This window comes from Loxodonta africana, chromosome 1, assembly GCF_030014295.1.
Source record: "Loxodonta africana isolate mLoxAfr1 chromosome 1, mLoxAfr1.hap2, whole genome shotgun sequence".
Classification (NCBI taxonomy): Eukaryota; Metazoa; Chordata; class Mammalia; order Proboscidea; family Elephantidae; genus Loxodonta; species Loxodonta africana.
The window spans coordinates 408,090-430,460 of record NC_087342.1 but is presented as its reverse complement, the minus strand read 5'-3'; the positions used below and the strand labels follow the sequence as shown (position 1 = coordinate 430,460).

Genomic DNA, 22,371 nt, shown 5'->3' with positions numbered 1-22,371 from the left:
TCACAAATTCGTTGCCAGATCTATTTACTATAGAGTGTGTATATGATCAAAGACAAACCATTCATGGCCAAATTAAAACAGAAATCTGTGTATGAAACTGCGCCTATATTTGTATCCAAAATGAATTGTTCATTCACTCACTCAATAAGAATTCATAAAGGTACTACAGGTAGAAAGGGGTAGTGGCGGTTCCGCGGGAGAATTCTGGCCTTCCACGCAGGAGACCCAGGTTCAGTTCCCAGCCAATGAAGTCCATGTACAGCCACCACCCCATCTGTCAGGCTTGTGTTTTGCTATGATGCTGAACAGGTTTCAATGGAGCTAAGACAGAGTAGGAAAAAAGGCCTGGTGATCTACTGCCAAAAACTAGCCATTGAAAACCCTGTGGATCACAACGGTCTAATCCAAAACCATTGAGATGGGGATGGCACACAACTGGGCAGCATTTGGTCTGTTGTGCATAGGGTCACCGTGGGTCATGAGCAGCTTACAACAAGAGAGGAAGATAAGGGAAAAGAGGGAATTTGATTAGGACTCATGAAGCATAGTTCACTTAGCTCTGTGGTCCTTAACCCTGACTGTGCATTAGAATAGTCTAGGTGAGCTTTTAAATACACTGTTTCCCACATCCCAATTCAGTCAGAAATCCAGGGGCATAAGGCCTAGGGATTGATAGCTTTAAAAATTTCTCAAGGTATTTGTCTGCAGCAAAAGAGAAAGGAAGGAAACCCGAGAATCAGAGAAGGAACCAGACTACAGGACCAACTGTCTCCATGAAACACGCTCCCCCTACCTTGAGACCAGAAGACCTATAGGGTGCCCAGCTACCACTACCGAATGTTCTGATCAGGGTCACAAAAGATGGATCCTGACAGAAAGGGAGTAAAATGTGGAAGACAACTTCAAATTCTCAAAGAATTAGACTAACTGGACCCGAAGACTGGAGGAATCCCCAATACTACTGCCCTGAGATACTCTAAACCTTGAGCTGAAACTACCCCCTGAAGTCACCTTTTAACTAAATTGCAGGTTAGGTCAAAAAGTAAGGAATATCATCCTCGAGAACTGCACTGTTTTAACAAATTATCTACATGAGACCGAATGGACAACAGCTTCTGTAGAGCATGATGAGAAGGTTGGGGGGCAGGAGACTAGTTTAATGGGAATGAAACAACTAGAACAGAAATAATGTGAATGTTGACACCGTGTGAAAAATGTGACCAATGTCCACTGAACGGTAGGTGTGGAAATTGTTGAATGGGAACCTGTTTTGCTGTGTATACTGTCACCAAAAATACAATAACATTAAAAAAGAAGTAAAAATCTCCCCCCTGCCAAAAAAAAAAAAAATCTCTCTAGGTGATTCTAACGTGCAGCAGAGTTGAGAACCACCGACTTAGTCACCCAGGATTACGAGCAAGCAAAGACAATTAACTACAATTTGACTTTTCTAATGCAGGCACAGGGCATTAATATAGGACCCACCAAAAATTGTTCTTAAAATACCTGGTCTTCGCACCTTCACCTCATGGTTAAAAAGGCCTCTCCTTCACGTAACATCCCAATTGTAAAATTTTCACGTTCAAATTAAATGCCTAAAGCAAACCAAGTGAAAACTGAACTGTGACAGATCCCAACATCCAATGTGCATTCAGAGAGAGGTGCTGCATTTCAAGGTCAAATGCGAACGACTCTTTTTCTAACCATACAAATGGTCAGGAGTGGTTACAAGTTTACCGTAAGTAACTTGAACGTGTCCACAAGGAACTGTCAATAATCTTAAATGATCTTAAAAATCCATTTCTTTTGCCAGATTTTCTGGTTAGAAAGAAACATAAGTTTTCTCTCTTCTAAGCGGTATTCTTGAAGGAAGAAACTACAGTTGAACTTGTCAGCTCTACTCAAATTCCAAGGGTCCTAGAGCATCCTCACTGCTCTGCTCTTCCCAGCCTGCAGCACTCTCAATATCGTATCACACAGAAAATTCCTGAGCACCAATGATAAAGTCATTTCCCCGCTGCAAGCGTGCAGTATCATTGATAAGTGGGTATTCAATGTTACTCTAAAAAGATGTTCAGCTTATTAGCTTATAAAAACCCAGTGCCACCGAGTCGATTCCGACTCATAAAAAAAAAAAAAAATTTTTTTTTTTTTTAGCAACCCTATATAGGGTTGCCAAATAAAATACAAGACACCCAGTGAAATCCATATTTCAGATAAACAACTTTTTAGTGTAAGTATATTTTTTTTCTTATGTCCCAAATATTGCATGGACGTAATGATAGTAAATTTTTTTTATTGTATATCTGAAATTCAAATTTAACTGACTGTCTTGTATTTTTATTTGCTAAATCTGGCAATCCAATTTAGTCTGATAAAGCTTTTCTTAAAATTTAAGGCCCATCTTTGTAATTTCCAAACTGTTCACACAAAACCCAGCATACAGTAGACACACAGGCATGTTTCATAAAACACTGGTCAGGTTTAGATCTGCTGCAGTGACACGTTAAAATCCATCATCCCTAAACCACCATTTTTAAGGTAGGTCCATCCAAAGTCCTCTCCATAAGCCCTAAGAGTCCCTTTCCTTTCAGTCCCTAAGCCCTGGAGGGATTGTTGGGAGGCAAGCAACCTCATGGGGTCAGAGGTGAAGCTACTAGTTTAGGCCCATAATCCTTTATCGGAAATTCTTTAGGTCTGATATGTTTTGAATTTCAGAATATTCTATTCACATACCAGATATTACATACCATGTTCATTGAGGTCTGGGGCAGCACTCTGAAATCAAACACATCCTTCTCTCCGCAGCTACATTTACAAATAGCCAAGCTAAGTGTGAACATCAGTTCAAGTCAGGTTTTTGCAGTCGACTAAGTTTTGGTGCCAACCTTACAAAGGACTTTTTTTTTCCTCCAAAAATTTTTTGGATTTTGGAGCTGCCGAGAAAAAAATCTCTTTTCCAGAACTTCTGGATTTTGGAATTGCACAAGATCGTGGATATGTGTCCACAAATGTTGATTGCCAAGACCCCATTCTCTGCCTAGCTCTAAAAAGACACAGCTTTATATTTCTTTTTTAGGATTTTTTTTCCTTTGGCTTTGACATTTTCATATACAAGTGAGGGATGTTTAGTGTAGAAAAATGAGAAGATCAAGAGTACAGATTTATGTAATTGAATAACCACCACAAAAAAAATAAGCCTAATTTGGAATCCCACTGATTTAATCCCCAAATCCCACGCTTTATTTCCACTTCCTTTAACCAGGGAGCAGACTTTGAAATGTAAGAAAGATGCACGGGAAGGGCTGGGCCCCTCTGGACACTGACCGTGGCTTGGCAAAGGCTCTGCCTGCAGAGGCATTAACACCTTGCTGGAGAATGCTGGGCCAGGTTCACTGTCTCCCCTTGGCTCTCAGGAGGAGGAAGGATGGATGGGAAGGAAGTGACAGGTGTTTTGGCAAGATAATAATAGGGATAAAATTAAGCCATTTAATGCACAATGCTATACACTTTTCTGTAGAGAAATCAGAAAGTCAAATAATTGAAGACTTCACTCAGGAGCACGATGTGTGGCACTGAGTAACTGGAGCTTCTGGTGTCACCTTTAAATGTCTCGCCATCGAAGCAGCGGGTCAAGATGGTGACAAGTAATGGCAATGTATCTGTGCGAATATACGCAAATATCTCCCCTCAAACAACAGGGTGCTTTCAGCTTTATAACTGGCCTCTAGGGAATGGAAAGGCTCTTCAGCAAGAAGATTTTACTGAATTCCAGTACAACGTACTTCTGATTTTTGTCTGCTAACTTGCAGAGATGAGACACAGATAGTCCAAAAATCGAGAAAACAGGAAATTTTTTTTTTAATGTTGTCAGAAATAAAAGAAAACTTACACAAACATCCAAACACACACCTCTTCTCAGCAGCTGCGTGAGCTTGGCCTTTGGCCGTGGAGTGGGGTGGGGGACAGGGAAGACATTAGTTCCACAAGCCTCTGCCCAAAGTTAGCTTCATGGTTTCAGCAGCTTCCCACTCTCAGTCACCAAGCCCATTAAATTAAGGCAAAACCGTTTACTACAACAGAGGTAACAATCCCTCTCCTTTCACTCGGCCCTAGAATACATGGCGGCCTCTTTAGGCAACACTTTACCAAATAAACATCCCCTCTGTCCCTCCATGTTCATGCTCAAGTTAGACACTTCCATTCATCCAGGGTACATCCATGTTCATAGCGGCTCTCTCCATGATGTGCCTACTGGCTAAGAACACAAGGGGCAAGTGGCAGCTCGGGCCACATGGGAACAGGCTTACTGATGCTCTTGACAGTGTTACCCCTAACGGCAGTGAAAGGTCTGCCCAGGTAATCACAGAAAAAATGTTCAATAAATATATGATGGAATACATAATTTTATGTTGTGAATATAATTATTACTATAGCTTATGTTTTGTATGGTAATATATAATAGGAAACCCTGGTGGCGTAGTGGTTAAGCACTACGACTGCTAACCAAAGGGTCAGCAGTTCAAATCTGCCAGGCGCTCCTTGGAAACTCTATGGGGCAGTTCTACTCTGTCCTATAGGGTCTCCATGAGTTGGAATCAACTTGACAGTATTGGGTTTGGTTTTGGTTTGGTTTTTAAGATATAATAAAATTAATCATTTATTATATATACTTATATGTATAGATAGAGAAAGAGTGTCCCTGGGTGGTGCAACAGTTACTGTGCTCAGCTGCTAACTGAAAGGCTGGCAGTTTGAGACCACCTAGAGCCCAGAGGCACCTTGGAAGAAAGGCCTGGAGATCTACTGAGATATTGACCACTGAAACCCATACAGAGTACAGTCCAACTCTGACACACATGGGGTTGTCCTGATTTTGGAATCAGCTCAATGTTAATTGGTTTTATATAATTTGTGTTTATATGTATATATATATATAGTTGTTGTCTTGTACTGTCAAGTTGATTCTGAAGACAACCCCATGTGTTACAGAGTAGAACTGATTTATACTAAACATTTAAAATAGAATGATAGTTCTCAAATCAATTAAATCAAGACTTGTCTGGAGAAGCAAGGAAACCATGTTAGTAGTTTCACGCCAAGGTTAGAACTCTGAGGTATTACTGAACTTTTTTTCCTCTGACTCGAGGCCTTATCCCAAAAAATCTAGAGTCAGACTTACAGGATGTACTACTGATATCTGAATCTGAGCTAGCCCAAGGGATACCTTTTCAGGCTTTGGTTTTCTCATTCCATGGTTTGTATATGACAACAGCAACAGGTGTATGGGAAAGGAAACATGATCCAGAAGGGCAAAGGCCACTTCCTCCTTCTGTCTTACGCTCTGGCTCTCCTGGCAGCCTGATTACTGGGCACACAGGCATGTGCACGCGGGCAGACCGTCACAGCTGTCCCGACACTTGGCCACACGTAGCTCTAGGGCAGGTGTCTGGCTCAGTGTTTCTGCTGAGGCCCAGCGTGGACTAGCCACCAGCAGGACATCCAAGGACAATATTCACAAAACACACTTGCCAGTATTCTGGCACTTACTTAAAAAAAAAAAAAAATAGGGCCGGATAAAAGAGGGGTAATAGTGCCATATTTCACAGGCTAGAGAGGGAGTAAATATCTTGGAAGCACCCAAACAAACAAATTACAAATTGAACTACATAAAAGAGGAAAAGAGCAACCAGGAGAATGCACTCTAAACTGGAAAGGGCTAGTAGGGCTTTTCTGAGGACCAACACTGAGCAAATCTGGGCCCTACAAGACAGATCAGACAAGCATGGAAGATGGGGAAGGGAATTCCAGGCAGGGAAACAATGTCTATAAAGAAATGTGGGGGCTGGCGGTAGGGGTGGATCTTCAACAAACAGAAAGAAGGCCAATGTGAGAGTGGTGTAGAAATGGGGAGAAGGGAGACAGAAAAGCTGGAGAGGAAGGCAGGTGACAGACGATCGTGGTGAAAATGCAGGTTTTATTTAAAACACAGTGGGCCACACACCAGAGTGATGTGCTGTAATTTATATATTTTTTTAAAATCACCCTGGCTGCTGTGAAGAGATGGATTGAAAGGGAAATGGAACTAAATGGGGCTTAATGCGAGGCGATGGTGATTGAGGGGAGAATGTTGTCAGTGGAGATGCGAAGAGGTTGAAGTAATTGAGAAGTATTTTGATAACCGACTGGATGTGGGGGTGATGGACGAAGAAGGATCAAGACTGACTTCCAGGTTTCTTGTCTAAGCTTCTAGGTGGACAAAGAGGCAATTTCCTGGACAGGGAAAAGTGAAGGAAGAACAGGTTTGGAGGTACGGTTCCCACGGGAAGGGTAAAAACAAGAGCTCATTTATGGGCGTGTTCAGCTGGAAATACCTGTGAGGCATCTGAGTGGAGGTGTCAGGCGGCTCACAGGATATGAGTCAGAAGTTCCAAAAAGGGCTGTTCGCTAGAGAGAGATGTGCATTTGATAGTCACCAGCACACAAAAGCTATTTGAAGCCAGGGCTATATATAAAAGAACGTGAAGATACAAGAGAAGAGGGCACAAGTCAGAGACAAATACGAGTGTGTCATGGATTGAATCGTGTGCCCCCAAAAATGTGTGTATCAACTTGGTTAGGCCATGATTCCCAGTGTTCTGTGGTGGTCCTCCATTTAGTGATTATAATTTTACACTGAGAGGTTTAGGGTGGGATTTTAACACCACCATTACTCAGGTCATCTCCCTGATCTCAGGTAAAGGGAGTTTCCCTGGGGTGTGGCCTGCACCACCCTTTATCTCTCAAGAGATAAAAGGAAAGGGAAGCAAGCAGAGAGTTGGGGACCTCATATCGCCAAGAAAGCAGCACTGGGAGCAAAGCATGTCCTTTGGACCCAGGATCCCTGCACCTGAGAAGCTCCTCGACCAGGAGAAGATCGAGGACAAGGACCTTCCTCCAGAGCCAACAGAGAGAGAAAGGCTTCCCTGGAGCTGACATTCTGAATTTTGATTTGTAATGTACCAGAGTACGAGAGAATAAATATCTCTTTGTTAAAGCCATCCACTTGTGGTATTTCTGCCATAGCAGCACTAGATGACTAAGACAGAGTGGTTGGATAGAGGCTAGGGAACAAGCAAAGGAAACTGAGATGGAAAATCAGAGCGATAAGTAAGAAAAAGAGACAGAACCCCCAAAGAAAGCGTGCACAGGGGGCAAGGGCAGCGGTGGGAGTGCACTCGGGAGTCACTCCCTGTACTGAACGCTGCTCGGGAGCAGGCAAGAGGTCACAGAGGACAGGAAAGCACCCGGTGAGTTGGACAACATGGTCTTTAGTAGTCTTTAGAGCAACTTTGATGTAGTAGTATGGCCTAAGCCAACTGAGAAGGAAGGAAAGGTTAACTGGGATATGAGAAAGAGGAGACATAGTATACTAAGAGATCGTTTGAACTGTTTGGACATGATAAAGAAGAGAAATAAGGTGGTAGCTGCAAGGAAGTTTATTTATTTTTAAAAATAATAATAGATTATTTTTTAATAATAATGTTGGTGTGCCTATAGGAAGGGCCCAGTAGAAAGGGAGAAGTTGGGGTGTGAGGGGTGGAAGGACTGAACACCTTGAGAAGGTGGGATGGGATGACACCCAGAGCACATCAAAAAATCTCTAATGGGAGGAAAGAGCCTTCTTTAGTTGTGAGAAGATACGGTGCTTTTTAATTTCTCAGGGAAGGAAGTGGTGAAGTCATTTCAGAACCAGTGGGAGAAAAGTGGGCCAGAGGTTTGAGCAGAGTGAAGGTATGAAATAGTTGTGTCATAAAATAATAGAATAAGCTTATTTATTCACAGAGTAGTGCTGCCAAGCAGCACCAGGTCTTGATTTGAGTTGGACTGTTGTTATGTAGTAATACCATTCAAGCCCTGGTCCTGTTTCTGTTTCTACTTCCCTTATCCTCCTCTGGAGTCCCTCACGCAGAGCTGGCATCTGCCATTTTTCACACCTCATGATGACAGACAATAATCCCACCTTCCAAGACCAACTAATCCTCTCACAGCTGCATGAGCTGGTTCCATAATTCAAGCTGCCAGCAGGCCCCGGTCCTATGGATGGCCTTCTTTAAGCCACCAAAACAATAACAGAAAAGATGGACGTGGCCTGCCTGATTGTGTCTTCCACACTCCTGGACTTCTACCTCTACCTTAGGCCTAAAGAATATAACACACCTTTCCCCGTGAAGTGAGATTTGGCACTGACTTGACTCGCTTTGCTTTTGTGTAGAATCTGATGCTAATGACAGATAAATAGCATGGATAGGCTACGCAACATGTGGCCACACAAAGATAAATAACTGCCTGGGTGCGGAAGGCAGACGGACTCCCAGGGAACATGGTAGCTCGTTCCTCTGTTCCAAAAGTTCTCCATTATGACATAAATAGTATAATAATAATAAGTACCAAAACAAGACATCTGATGCCTTCCACAAAAGCTGCTTGCTGTATCAGTGCAAAATCTCTGAGAAGTATCCGCTGTGACCTGGATGATCTTCCTATACTAAAAAATTAGAAAGTGACTCCCTTCCTTGGTTTTGCACTTTTAAAGAAAAGTACACTTACTACCCAAATGGATTCTTTACTCTCTTAAATTCTGGAGATAGAACGAGCATTCATAAAATGTAATATGCAAAAGCCATGCCGTTGAATTTTGCCAAGCAGGCAACCAAGACACCAATGTGTAACTTTTAAATTGACTTCCATTTCCGAAGACATCATTTCAAGTTCATTCTCTGGCACTGAGATCAAATGCCCTTATTTATAGGTCTTGAACAAAGAAGAGCCTAAAAAGGAAGCCACATTTAGCAGAAATTCTTTACACACATTAGCACCAGAACTTACTTAAGTTGAAACTTTTTTTCCTTTTCTTGGCTGAGGGGAGACCATGGTGAGCAGGGAATGATGTGGTGAAGCTCTTTTGCTTTTTCTTTCCTACACCAGAATTTTATTTATTTGGTTTAAGTCAGCTAAAACTAACTCCAAATGGGAAAGGAGAGTAATGCAGAGTATTTACCAGGAAAAAATGAATAAACAGACAAAAAACTCAACTACCACCCTCTACTCTAAGAACTACAAGTAATATTTCATACTCTCCCTAATAGCTATCAGCTAACATTCAGGTTGTGGCCTGAAAGGTGTAAGGAAAGGCTTTCTCAAGGGGACCGTCAGCTGCGTTTCACAGGCAGTTTGTACTTGGCAGTGTGTGAAGATCCTCACAAAACATCAAGGCTTTGTTCAAAGAGCGGTACACTTGCACTGAAGACAATGACAAGGCAGAACAGATGAATGGCTCCCATTCATCTTTTTAACAAACAGAAACATGAAAAGAAACAAGGCAACCATATCTGAATATGCTTAAGCCATCCCTACAGGACACCAGCAGTTAAGACAGAAAAGCTAGTGGGAAAAAGCAGGTCATTCGTTTCGAAGACGATCAGCTGCTGTGAACATCGGCTCACAAGTTACATGCGCTCCACTCTCTCCACATCTCCTGATCAGTACCTCACGGCTCTTCACTTGTAACAACTTACCTAATCTGGTGACTTCTCTCTACCACCACCATCACCAGGAACAAGGCACGCAAATCCAAAATAATGGTCATTCCACTCAACGTTTAAATTCAGTCAAATGGTACCACCACATTGCCATAAAAGTTGCATTCAGATAGAAGTTTCTTACCTTGGTCTTCTCACCGACAATGTTCTTTTCCAGTTCTGTTATTTTCTGGTTTAGATGATCCAAAATCTCTTTCTCCTTCATAAGTTCAGCTGTTTCAGACTTCTGTTCTCCATCCAAAAGCGCGCATTCCATATCCAGCTGACGATATAAAACAAGAGTTCAGAAATGTTTTCCTTTCTCAGAAATTCTCACCCACCCACCTTAGGATGCATTTTCAGTAGCTACAAATTTCAAAAAATAATACTATATCAGTCAGTATTTTGTGACTTAGAGAACACCCCAGAGAGTCATATGAGACTCAGGGCTTAAACAAGAGAGCCGGAGAGACCAAAACATAATTGCTAGGAAAGTTAGTTACCACTAAATTTTTCTACTATCACTCCTTTTCTGGTTATTTCTCCGTGATATTTTGCCTATTTACCTAAACTCAGGCCCCAACTTGAACCATCCTGGGAGCAGTCATGTCTTTCTTTGTCTCTAGACCAGGAAATGTGAAAGTTACACGCAACCCAGCATGCAAGGCCTGCATTCCTAGCGATGCCAGCAGGAGGGACTTCCAAGGTCTGTGAGTAAGACAACAAGTGAGCAGGCCCCTTACCCTGGGGGCTATCTGTATCATCTGTGATATAGACATGCAGGCCCCCCCCCCCAGGCAGAATAAGTTGCTCCTTCTTGCTCCATGGAGGTAACATAAGAATTGTCACTGACTTTCTTCTATTATAGTTATAAAATGTATGTCTGTCTCCTTTTTAGTTTGCAAACCTGTAGAAGGGTGAGTCTATATCTGAGTCATGTGTGAATCTCTCCAGAGTGCCAGCATGATGTCTGATTCTTAGTAAGCATGCTAAGAAAATGTTTGTTGGATTTGAACTCAAACACCCAAATCCAGGTTGCCTCAGCTGACAGAGCTTGTGGGGCAAGCCAGAAAGTATACATTAGTTAAGACAAATCCAGGTATACATAAAGTACATTAAAGATGGCTTCGCATACAACTCAGCAATGAAAAGACCAACAACCCTGCTCCAAAATGGGCAAAGGACATGAAGATATACAAATCGCCAACAGATACATGAAAAGATGCTTAACATCATTAGTCATTAGGGAAATGCAAATCAAAACTACAATGAGATCTCACTTCATGTCCACTAAGATGGCCATGATTTAAAAAAAAAATGGGTGTAGGTGAAGATGTGGAGAAATAGGAACCCTCATCTGTTGTTGGTGGGACTGTAAAATAGTACTGCTGTTGTGGAAAACAATCTGATGGTTTTCCACACAGTTAAATATAGAATTACCATATGATCCAGCAGTTCCACTCCTAGGTATATACCCAAAAGAATGGAAAGTAGAAACAAACAGATATACGCACACCAATGTTCACTGCAGCACTATGCACAATAGCTGAAAGATGGAAACAGCCTAAATATCCATCAATAAATGAATGGATAAACAAAATGTGGTACATACATACTGTGGAATATTGCTCAGCCATAGAGAAATGAAGTCCTGATACATGCTGACATGAATGAACCTTGTAAACATCACGCTGAGTGAAATAAGTCAGTCACAAAAGGACATATATTGTATGATTCCAGTAATATGAAATATCTAGAACAGGCAAATGTATACAGATCTAAGGAGGGAGCAAAGGGGACTCCCTGCTTAGGAGACAATGAGCTTCTGTGAAGGGTAATGGAAAAAGATGGAAGTGGACCATGATCATGGTAGCACAACATGAAGAAAAAAATTAATGTCACTGAATTATACCCGTGAAGATTGCTGAAATGATGAATGTCTTGTTACATCCATAAAAACCACAATTTTTAAAAATGGCTTAACATGTCTATCTCACCCAATTTGAGAAAAAAGAAAGGAAGAAATGTAAAAAACAATGGCACCTGCACCCTACACACGGTACCCATTCGACAAATGTCTGCCCATGTCAACAGCTATGGAGTTAGCCTGTAAGGCCAGTGCCCTCATGAGACTCAATATTTTTAAATCAAAGGAAAGAAGGAAAATGGAGGGGGGGGCAAAAGGGAACTTGTGGTTTATACCTCTCTGGAAGACTCATCCATCTGGTCATTTATATCTTTGATTTTTTGTTCAAGTTCCTCGAGGTTGTTTAGAATTATGATCCGGGTCTCTTCCATTGCGGCCAACTCCTGAGTCCTCTGTTCTTCGCTTACACTCTCTGGGGTCTGTGATTAATCAACACAGTAAAGAATTATTCACACTTCCATTATAATATTTCCCAACTTATAAACCAGTCACAGGCCTAGTATTTCACAGCCTCCGTGGCCAACTGGATTCTGAAAGCACTCCTGCGATTCTTTAGTTGGAGATCTAAGTGCATTATCCCATGAAGACAATGTCACACTCTGTGGTTAGGTTCTTAGGTTAGCTCATACAACCAGTTTCATTTACAAATGCATATTTGTGTTCTACAGATGAGGAAGCTGTAGTCCACAGAGACTGAACTGATTTCTCCAAGGTAGAGATACGCAGATGACACCACCTTGCTTGTTCAAAGTGAAGAAGACTTGAAGCACTTACTAAAGACGATCAAAGACCGCAGCCTTCAGTATGGATTACACCTCAACATAAAAAAAAACAAAAACCTTCACAACTAGACCAACAAACAACATCATGATAAACAGAGAAAAGATTCAAGTTGTCAAGAATTTCGTTTTACTTGGATCCATAATCAACACTTACAGAAGCAGCAGTCAAGAAATCAAATGATGCACTGCATTGGGCAAATCTGCTGCAAAAGACCTCTTTAAAATGTTAAAAAACAAAGATGTCACTTTGAGGACTAAGGTGCGCCTGACCCAAGCTGTGGTATATTCAACTGCCTCATACGCATGCAAAAGCTGGACGATAAATAAAGAAGACCTAAAAAGAATCAACACCTGTGCTTATAGTGTTGGCAATGATTACTGAATATACCATGAGCTGCCAGAAGAATGAACAAACCTGTCTTGGTGGAACTACAGCCAGAATGCTCCTTAGAAGTGAGGGTGGCGAGACTTTGTCTCACTTACTTTGGACATGTTATCAGAAGGGACTAGGCCCTGGAGAATGACATCATGCTCGGTAAGGCAGAGGGTCAGCGAAAAAGAGGAAGACCCTCAATGCGACGGACAGACACAATGGTTGCAACAATGGGTTCAAGCATAACAATGATTGTGAGGATGGCACAGGACCAGGCAATGTTTTGTTCTGTTGTACACAGGATTGCTGTGAGTTGGAACCAACTCGACAGCACCTAGCACCAGAGAAAGTTCAGCAGTGTAGAACTAAAGCCTAGACAGGGGTCTCTTGGGCACAAGGCTACCTTCATTATAAGCTCCATAATACCTCCCATCTCCAAATGAGTAAACCTCTTTTCAAATTCTCCTGAATGTCTAGCTATAGTGTTGGTTCCGCTGCTAGGATTATCTGCAAAAGAGCATTCAAGCTTATTATTTACTTCTCAACACAAAGTTGAAGAGCAAGGACAAGCTGCACTTGGCCTTGTCTCACTGAAATGTTTCATAAAGTAAAGAAGCAGAAAAATACAGGCTTTATAATTTTGGTGACCCTCAAAATAATTTAAGAAGTACACACTAAATATTAAGTTAATTCATATTTCACTTTTTGCTAGTGGACTGCTGTCTTTGCCCTGCAAAGCCTTGTTCCTATATAATGTTTAAGACACTAGTGGGGCCACAGGGACATTTGTGATCTGAAACAGGACACTGGCTACCATTTGTAAAATTATCTCATGGAATAGCTGAGGTCCCTGGAATCAACAAGGAAGAAATTAAATGAAAGAGGGATGGTTGTACCCATAACCAGAGTATGACAAATGTCCAAGGGAAGAAAAGAACACTGTCGCTCATACCGACTGCCAAAATTGGACAGTCTATTTTTTAAGGTCCCTCTTAAACCCCCATGAGGTTACACTGAGTTGGAACAGACTTGATGGCAGCTGGTTTTATTATTTAAGAAAAGAATATAGTGATTTGAAAATAGTCTCTTCTTTCAAGAAATTCAGTCTAGTATCTTAGATATCATCTAATGGTGGTATTTCTGTAAGTTAGGTGTTTTAAATTTAAGGAATACCGATGTTGGCATATCATTTATTTAATTTTTATCTTGCAAAGAAGTAATTTTTTGGATCAGTGAGTCAATAACTATACAATTTCCCAACCGGAAATCGAAAACAGCAGGCCAGACAAGCAAATTATTGAAGATGACTCACTAATTACTGAAAGGAATATTCAAATCAAACACAGAAACCATTAAAATTCAGTGCCCCTCACTAAACTCACTGAATTTATTTTATAATCCTCATAATTTTAACATATCTGTCATATTGTGGGCAACCCAGGTGGTGTAGTGGTTAAGTACTATGGCTGCTAACCAAAAGGTCAGCAGTTTCCGCCAGGCATGGAAACTCTATGGGGCAGTTCTACTCTGTCCTATAGGGTCGCTATGAGTCGGAATCGATTCGACTGCAACGGGTTTGGTTTTGGTTTTTGGTCATATTGTGCCCTTCGTTTTTACCCTAGTTTGCTATTCCTTAAGGAACTTGGATGATTGAGAAGTATTTCAGGTTTGTTAGAACAAAGCTATGCAGGCCTCCCAAGTTCTGACATTTAGCTTTTTAATTGTCCTCTTAAGTCCAGTATCTTATCGACTAATAAAACAACTGCTGACCTTTTCATCACAGACAATGACTCTCACGGCCCTAATACTTAGGTGCCTGCTGTAGGCCAGGAGGAAGGCCTGTAACAGTGAATGGCATTCCAGAATCACTGCCAAGTAATCCTAGCAGGAAAGCCTCCCCAGGGCCAGTATCCTGCTGGGTCAATGGCGACACTACATATTAGGTTTCAACTTCCAACGTGGTTTAAAAATATTTTTCCCACTGGTGGGAGCAGAGAATTAAAGAAACAAAAACAACTGAACAATCTGCAAAACTAGAAACTTTATAAGTAAGTGGGGGGTAAAGATAGGTAACAGTGGAAATTACAAGGATCTGCAACTGACTAGAAGAGATCCATGTTCATGCTCGTTCCAAAGAAAGGAGATCCGACAGAATGTGAAGAGTATCGCACGATACCAGCAATATCACATGCAAGTAAAATTTTGCTGAAGATAATTCAAAACCAGTTACAGCAGTACATCAACAGGGAACTACCGCAATAACAAACTACGGATAAGGTTTTAAAGAATGGAAATTCCAGAACACTTAATTGTGCTCATGCAGAACCTGTACATAGATCTAAGAAGCAGTCATTCGAACAGAGCAAGGGAATAGTGCATGGTTTAAAATCAGGAAAGTGTGCATCAGGGCTGTACCCTTTCACCATACTTATTCAATCTGTATGCTGAGCAAATAATAGGAGAAACTGGACTATACAAAGAACGGGTCATCAGGATTGGAGGAAGACTCATTAACAACCTGCAATATGCAAAAGACACAACCTTGCTTGCCAAAAATGAAGAAAAATTGAAGCACTTAATGATGAAGATCAAAGACCACAGCCTTCAGCATGGATTACACCTCAACATAAACAAAACAAAAAACCTCACAACTGGACCAATAAGTAACACCATGATAAATGGAGAAAAGATTGACGTTGTCAAGGATTTCATTTTACATGGACCCACAATCAACACCTATGTTGTCAAGAAATTAAACGAAGTATTGCATTGGGCAAATCTGCTGCAAAAGGCCTCTTTAAGTGTTAAAAAAGCAAAGACGTCACCTTGAGAACTAAGGCGTGTCTGACCAACCCATGGTATTTTCAATCACTTCATATGCATGTGAAAGCTAGACAATGAATAAGGAAGACAGAAAAATAACTGATGCATCTGAATTCCAGTGTTGGAGAAGGATATTTTTTAAATATACCATGGACTGCCAGAAGAAGGAACAAATCTGTCTTGGAATAAGCACAGCCAGAATGATCCTTAGAAGTAAGGATGGTGAGACTTTATCTCACTCACTTTGGACATGTTGTCAGGAGGGACTAGTCCCTGGAGAAGGACATCATGCTTGGTAAAGTCAGTGGGTCAGCAAAACAGAGGAAGACCCTCAACTAGATAGACTGACACAGTGGCTACAATGATGGACTCAAACACAGCAACAATTCTGAGGATGGCACTGGACTGGGCAATATTTCTTTCTGTTGTACACAGGGTCATTATGAATTGGAACCAACTTGATGGCACCTAACAACAGCAACAACACAAGGATCTGCATAACCCAGTCTTCAGAAAATTTATCACAATACCAAAAAAACGCCAAACCCGTTGCCGTCAAGTTGATTCCAACTCATAGTGACCCTATAGGACAGAGCAGAACTGCCCCATAGTGTTTCCAAGAAGCACCTGGTGGATTTGAACGACCAATCTTTTGGTCAGCAGCCATAGCACTTACCACCATGCCACCAGGATTTCCTTATCACAATAAGGTGTAGTTATTTAATAATAGACTAAGAGGCTGTTTTTAGCAATAGATGTCATCTGGGAAATGATTGTGTTTTCTCCTTATAAAATGCAAAATCTTTAAGAGGCTGCCTGAATCTCTGATTTGCAATAGGATGGGGTAAGACTACTATAATCTCGTTTATTAACCAAAGAATAAAATCAAATACAAAGCCAGGGATATATTATCCATTAAATAACCTTTAGTTTTTATGGTGACAGAGAAAGTTGAAATTTTAAATATATTCCCATCATTTCAACTTATCCGGTATTTTCTCACAGCAGAATTCACTAAGTGGTACAAATCGTTAATGTACCTGGCTGCTAACTGAAGGGTTGGAGGTTTGAGTCCACCCCATGGCACCTCAGAAGAATGCCTGGCAACCTACTTCTTAAAAACCAGCCATTGAAAACCCTATAAAGCACACTTCTACTCTGACACACATGGAGTCATCAGGAGTTGGAATACACTGGAAAGCAACCATTTCTCACAGGAGTGGGTACAATTTCACTGACAGGGTGACATGTTTTAAGAAGCATTTTACACCTCCATAACCAAAACCAAAAAACCCGTTGCTGTCGAGTCAATTCTGACTCACAGCGACCCTACAGGACAGAGCAGAACTGCCCCATAGAGTTTCTAAGGAGCACGTGGTGGATTCAAACTGCCGACCTTGGTTAGCAGCTGTAGCTCTTAACCACTATGCCACCAGGGTTTCCAACGCCTCCATGTACATCCCCAAATATGGGATCACTGAGGTAACGTGATCCAAACAGAGAAAGGGGAAAGCAGGCGGGTGAGATATTTTCCTCCTGGCCATTTTTTGGGGCAGTTACCTTCTCACAGACCTTGTGCATCCAAAGGAGGTGTGGGTGCAGGGATTTTACGCTACAGGAAGAATTATTACTCGACAAGAGACGTGTGAACTACGCTAACATCAGATTTTACCTCAGGTAGTGGTGGTTCAGAAAGAGCCGTTAAAATCAGCAAACATCCAAATTCATTCACTTTTTTTACTGTTAGGTAAAGTAACATGTTTCAGACTCATAAATCCCAAACCCCAGTGCCGTCGAGTCGATTCCGACTCATAGTGACCTGTAAGACAGAACAGAACTGCCCCGTAGAGTTTCCAAGGAGCGCCTGGTGGATTCGAACTCCCGACCCTTTGGTTAGCAGCCATAGCACTTAACCACTATGCCACCAGGGTTTCGTCAAAAATCCCAGGCTTCCTAAATATCATTAAAATCTTCCTTTTTGTTAAATCGGCCTGGCAGATTTTTCACATTCTTCTCTTCTCCATTTGCCCCTAAGTCCATTAATTATGAACATAGTACTCTGTTAAGCAAATAATTCAGTGCTCAGATTACTCCAAGAAGAATGTCCAAAACAAATGCCCAGGGGTTTATTTACTTATTTATTTTAAGAGTTCTATCTCCTGTCTTGAGGTAATATATAACTAGGGTCTGCCTTCGAAAATTAATAAATAACTCACTCCATGGAGCCCATGCACGTCTCCCTAGCACTCCCAGGCTGCGGGGTGGTAACCTGAGGTGCCCTTGATGTTTGCAGTCTCTAAAGCGTGCACAGTCTCACGTCTCTTGTGACAACAGCTGCTGCTCTAAGCTTCAGAGACCTCCTAACCCACTGCAGCATTTCTGGGCAATTAAAAACATCTGCCAAGGTTTGCTCGTTTACACAGCAAGAGTCTTCTTGTCACAGCCTTCTCCAGAGGAAACCGGGCTCCCAAATCAGTCCTTAGAGAGAGCACAGAGCTAATAAAATCTGGCAGGTCTCCACGAAGGTAGCAATGTGGAAGCATTTCAGATGAAAAGGAAGGGAAGGAGTTCTCAGGGGCCTCGTGGCTGACATCGACAGCTCCCATTCCCAAACGATGGATCATTTGCTCTGCCTGGGCACCAACGCCTTTTCATTTCCCTCCAGATTCCAGTTTCTCACAGCCACAAAATTGTGGAGAATTATTCCTAATTCTAAACTGAGGGTTAGTACGAAGTCCCTGGGTGGTACAAAGGGTTAATTTAAAGCACTTGGCTGCTAAGTTTGGAGGTTCGAGTCCACCCAGATGCCTCAGAAGAAAGGCCTGGCAAGCTACTCCTGAAAAATCTGCCACTGAAAACCCTGTGAGCATAGTTCTACTCTGAGACACACGAGGTTGCCATGAGTCAGAACTGACTAGATGGCAACCGTATTTTTTTTTTTAAGGTAAACATGTAATTAGAAGAAGGAGAGGATTAATGTCAAGCATGGATTTAACAGTCCAGAACTCACAATTTATATGATGGGAGAACTCAACAGGTAGAAAAAGACTTCAAACTCAGTGAAAAAGTCTGGTTACAGCAAAAACAAACAAACCAACAAAACTAGAAACAAACACTCAAACACAATGCCCTGAATACTGCTCCATGTGATAAATGACTTTCAGAATGTAGCATCAGGATAACATCTTTCTCTTAAAGGATAACTACGTGTCCTTATAAAAACTTAACTAACATATCTTTTTGTTGTTGTTTCTTTGGCCATTATTGCCAAGAATCTCAGAGCAGAACTTAATCATCAGAGTTACTTGTGATTCTCCATAGCTGTCGAGTCGATTCCAACTCACAGTGACCCCGTGAGTTACAGAGCACAGCCACTCCATAGGGTCTTCTTGGCTGTCATCTTTACAGAAGCAGATTGCTCGGCCTTTCTTCCCAGGCACCACTGGGTGAGTTCAAGCCACCAACCTTGTAGTCCAGCCGAAACCGTTTACACCACCTAGGGGCCTGCCATTTTCTCCTGTTTACTGCTTCTGGTATCTACTTTAATTCTAAATCTGTCTTTGAAGAAGTACAGACCAAATGCTCCTTAGAAGCAAGGACAGCAAGACTTCATTTCATGTAGTTTGGACATGTTATCTATCAGAGGGACCAGTCCCTGGAGAAGGACATCATGCTTCTCCAGTAGTGGGTCAGTGAAAAAGGGGAAGACCCTCAACAAGATGGATTGACACAGTGGCTCCAACGATGCGCTCAAGCATAACAACAACTGTGAGGATGGCGTAGGACTAGGCAGTGTTTTGCTCTGTTGTACACAGGGTCTCTATGAGTTGGAACCAACTCGACGGCACCTAACAACTTTAATTCTAATAAAATGTGTATCTTTGCATAACTGGATATCCATCTGCAAAAAAATTAAACAGGACCCATACCTCACACCATGCACAAAAACTAACTCCAAATGGATCAAAGACCTAAACATAAAGACTAAAACGATAAAGATCATGGAAGAAAAAATAGGGACAACGTTAGGAGCCCTAATACAAGGCATAAACAGAATACAAAACATTACCAAAAATGACGAAGAGAAACCAGATAACTGGGAAAACCCAGTGCTCTCGAGTCGATTCCGACTCATAAACTGGGAGCTCCTAAAAATCAAACACCTATGCTCATCTAAAGACTTCACCAAAAGAGTAAAAAGACCACCTACAGACTGGGAAAAAATTTTCAGCTATGACATCTCCGACCAGCACCTGATCTCTAAAATCTATATGATTCCGTTAAAACTCAACCACAAAAAGACAAACCAGCCAATTAAAAATTGGGCAAAGGATATGAACACACACTTCACTAAAGAAGATATTCAGGCGGTTAACAGATACATGAGGAAATGCTCTCAATCATTAGCCATTAGAGAAACGCAAATTAAAACTACGATGAGATTCCATCTCACTCCAACAAGGCTGGCATTAATCCAAAAAACACAAAATAATAAATGTTGGAGAGGCTGTGGGGAGATTGGAACTCTTATACACAGCTGGTGGGAATGTCAAATGGTACAACCACTTTGGAAATCAATCTGGTGTTTCCTTAAAAAGCTAGAAATAGAACTACCATACGATCCAACAATCCCACTCCTCAGAATATATCCTAGAGAAATAAGAGCCTTTACACAAACAGATATATGCACACCCATGTTTACTGCAGCACTGTTTACAATAGCAAAAAGCTGGAAGCAACCAAGGTGTCCATCAATGGACGGATGGATAAACAAATTATGGTATATTCACACAATGGAATAGTACGCATCAATGAAGAACAATGATGAATCTGTGAAACATTTCGTAACATGGAGGAACCTGGTAGGCATTATGCTGAGTGAAATTAGTCAGCAGCAAAAGGACAAATATTGTATAAGACCACTATTATAAGATCTTGAGAAATAGTTTAAACTGAGAAGAACACATTCTTTTGTGGTTACGAGAAGGGGGAGGGAGGGAGGGTGGGAGAGAGTTACTTACTGATTAGATAGTAGATAAGAACTACTTTAGGTGAAGGGAAGGACAACACTCAATACAGGGGAGGTCAGCACAACTGGACTGGACCAAAAGCAAAGAAGTTTCCGGAATAAACTGAATACTTCGAAGGTCAGCGGAGCAAGGGTGGGGGTTTGGGGACTATGGCTTCAGGGGACATCCAAGCCAATTGGCAAAATAAATTCTATTAAGAAAACATTCTGCATCCCACTTTGAAGTGCGGCATCTGGGGTCTTAAACACTAACAAGTGACCATCTAAGATGCATCAATTGGTCTCAACCCACCTGGATCAAAGGAGAATGAAGAACACCAAGGTCACAAGGTAATTATGAGCCCAAGAGACAGAAAGGGCCATATGAACTAGAGACTACATCATCCTGAGACCAGAAGAACTAGATAGTGCAGGGCCACAACCGATGACTGCCCTGACAGGGAGCATAACAGAGAACCCCTGAGGGAGCAGGAGAGCAGTGGGATGCAGACCCCAAGTTCTCATAAAAAGACCAGACTTAATGGTCTAAGACTAGAAGAATCCTGGCAGTCATGGTCCCCAAACCTTCTGTTGACCCAGGACAGGAACCATTTCTGAAGCTAACTCAGCAGACATGGATTGGACTGGACAATGGGTTGGAGAGAGATGCTGATGAGGAGTGAGCTACTTGCATCAGGTAGACACTTGAGACTATGTTGGCATCTCCTGTCTAGAGGGGAGATGGGAGGGTAGAGGGGGTTTGAAACTGGCAAAATGGTCATGAAAGGAGAGACTGGAAGGAGGGAGCAGACTGACTCATTAGGGGGAGAGTAAGTGGGAGTATGTAGTAAAAAAAAAAAATGTAGTTAGGTGTATATAAGTTTATACGTAAGAGACTGACTTGATTTGTAAACTTCCGCTTAAAGCACAATAAAAATTATTTTAAAAAAAGAAAAAATGTATCTTTTGTAAGCTCTTTCAACTACTTTTTAGAAAAACGTGATGAATTTTTTTTTTTTAATTTACACAGAAAAAAAATTTTAACTTGTGTGGAAAAAATAAAACCAAATGATTTTCTTTGAACTCTACTTAAGAAATCCTCAAGTTTGGAAGATCTTTTAAAATCATAACATAAACTCAGAGGACAAATTAATATTTAGAACTACAGGTAAATCTTAAGGAATCCCTGGGAAATACACACGGCACACTAACTAAAGGTTAGAGGTTCGCGTCCACCCAGAGGTGCCTCGGAAGAAAGGCCTGGCAATCTACTTTACAAAAATCAGCCATTGAAAACCCTATGCAGCATGGTTCTACTCTAGCACACATGGGATCACCAGGAGTCGGGGTGGACTTGACAGCAACTGTGTTTTTTTTAATAAATCTTAAACTTCTGTAAGTCCAAAAAATACCTTAAGTAAAGTTTAAGAGTCAGCCACTTGTGATAAAAGATGTAAACAGCCATCATCATCAAATCGACTCTGCCTCACAGTGACCCTAGATAATAGAGTGGAACTGCCCCACAGGGTTTCCAAGGCTGTAACCATTACAGAAGCAGGCTGCCACATCTTTCTCCCTCGGAGCAGACGGGGGTTCAAGCCACCAATCTTTTGGTTAGCAGCAGGGCGCTTAACCACTATGCCACCAGGGCTCCTTAAACAGCTCTTACTACTCAGAAAAAACAAGAAAAGTAAAACAGTAAAAAATGGTTAGAGACCATGAATAAGCGGGTCAAAAAATGCTAATAAAAATACTTGTAAATGCCCAACTTCATATATGATTAAAAAAAAGCCAATTAAAAAACCGGTTAGTTTGGCAAATTGAAGAATCGTGATACTATTCAGTGTTAGCAAGGGTAGGAAGAACAAGGTTCATTCATAAACTGTGAAAAAAAATTT

At 41.5% G+C, this 22,371-nt stretch overlaps 1 protein-coding gene across 7 annotated transcripts in view; it reads right to left on the bottom strand.

Moving 5' to 3' along the window:
- The window catches only part of PHLDB2 (pleckstrin homology like domain family B member 2), a 333,831-nt gene that overhangs the window by 75,795 nt on the left and 235,665 nt on the right, over positions 1–22,371 (bottom strand). For all 7 annotated transcript variants that reach the window (XM_064289130.1, XM_064287433.1, XM_023551839.2 and 4 more), the window contains 2 exons: positions 11,763–11,906; positions 9,706–9,843 (listed from right to left, as the gene is read on the bottom strand). In XM_064289130.1, the coding sequence (XP_064145200.1) occupies positions 9,706–9,843; positions 11,763–11,906 (282 nt within the window). The remainder of the gene's footprint in view (positions 1–9,705; positions 9,844–11,762; positions 11,907–22,371) is intronic.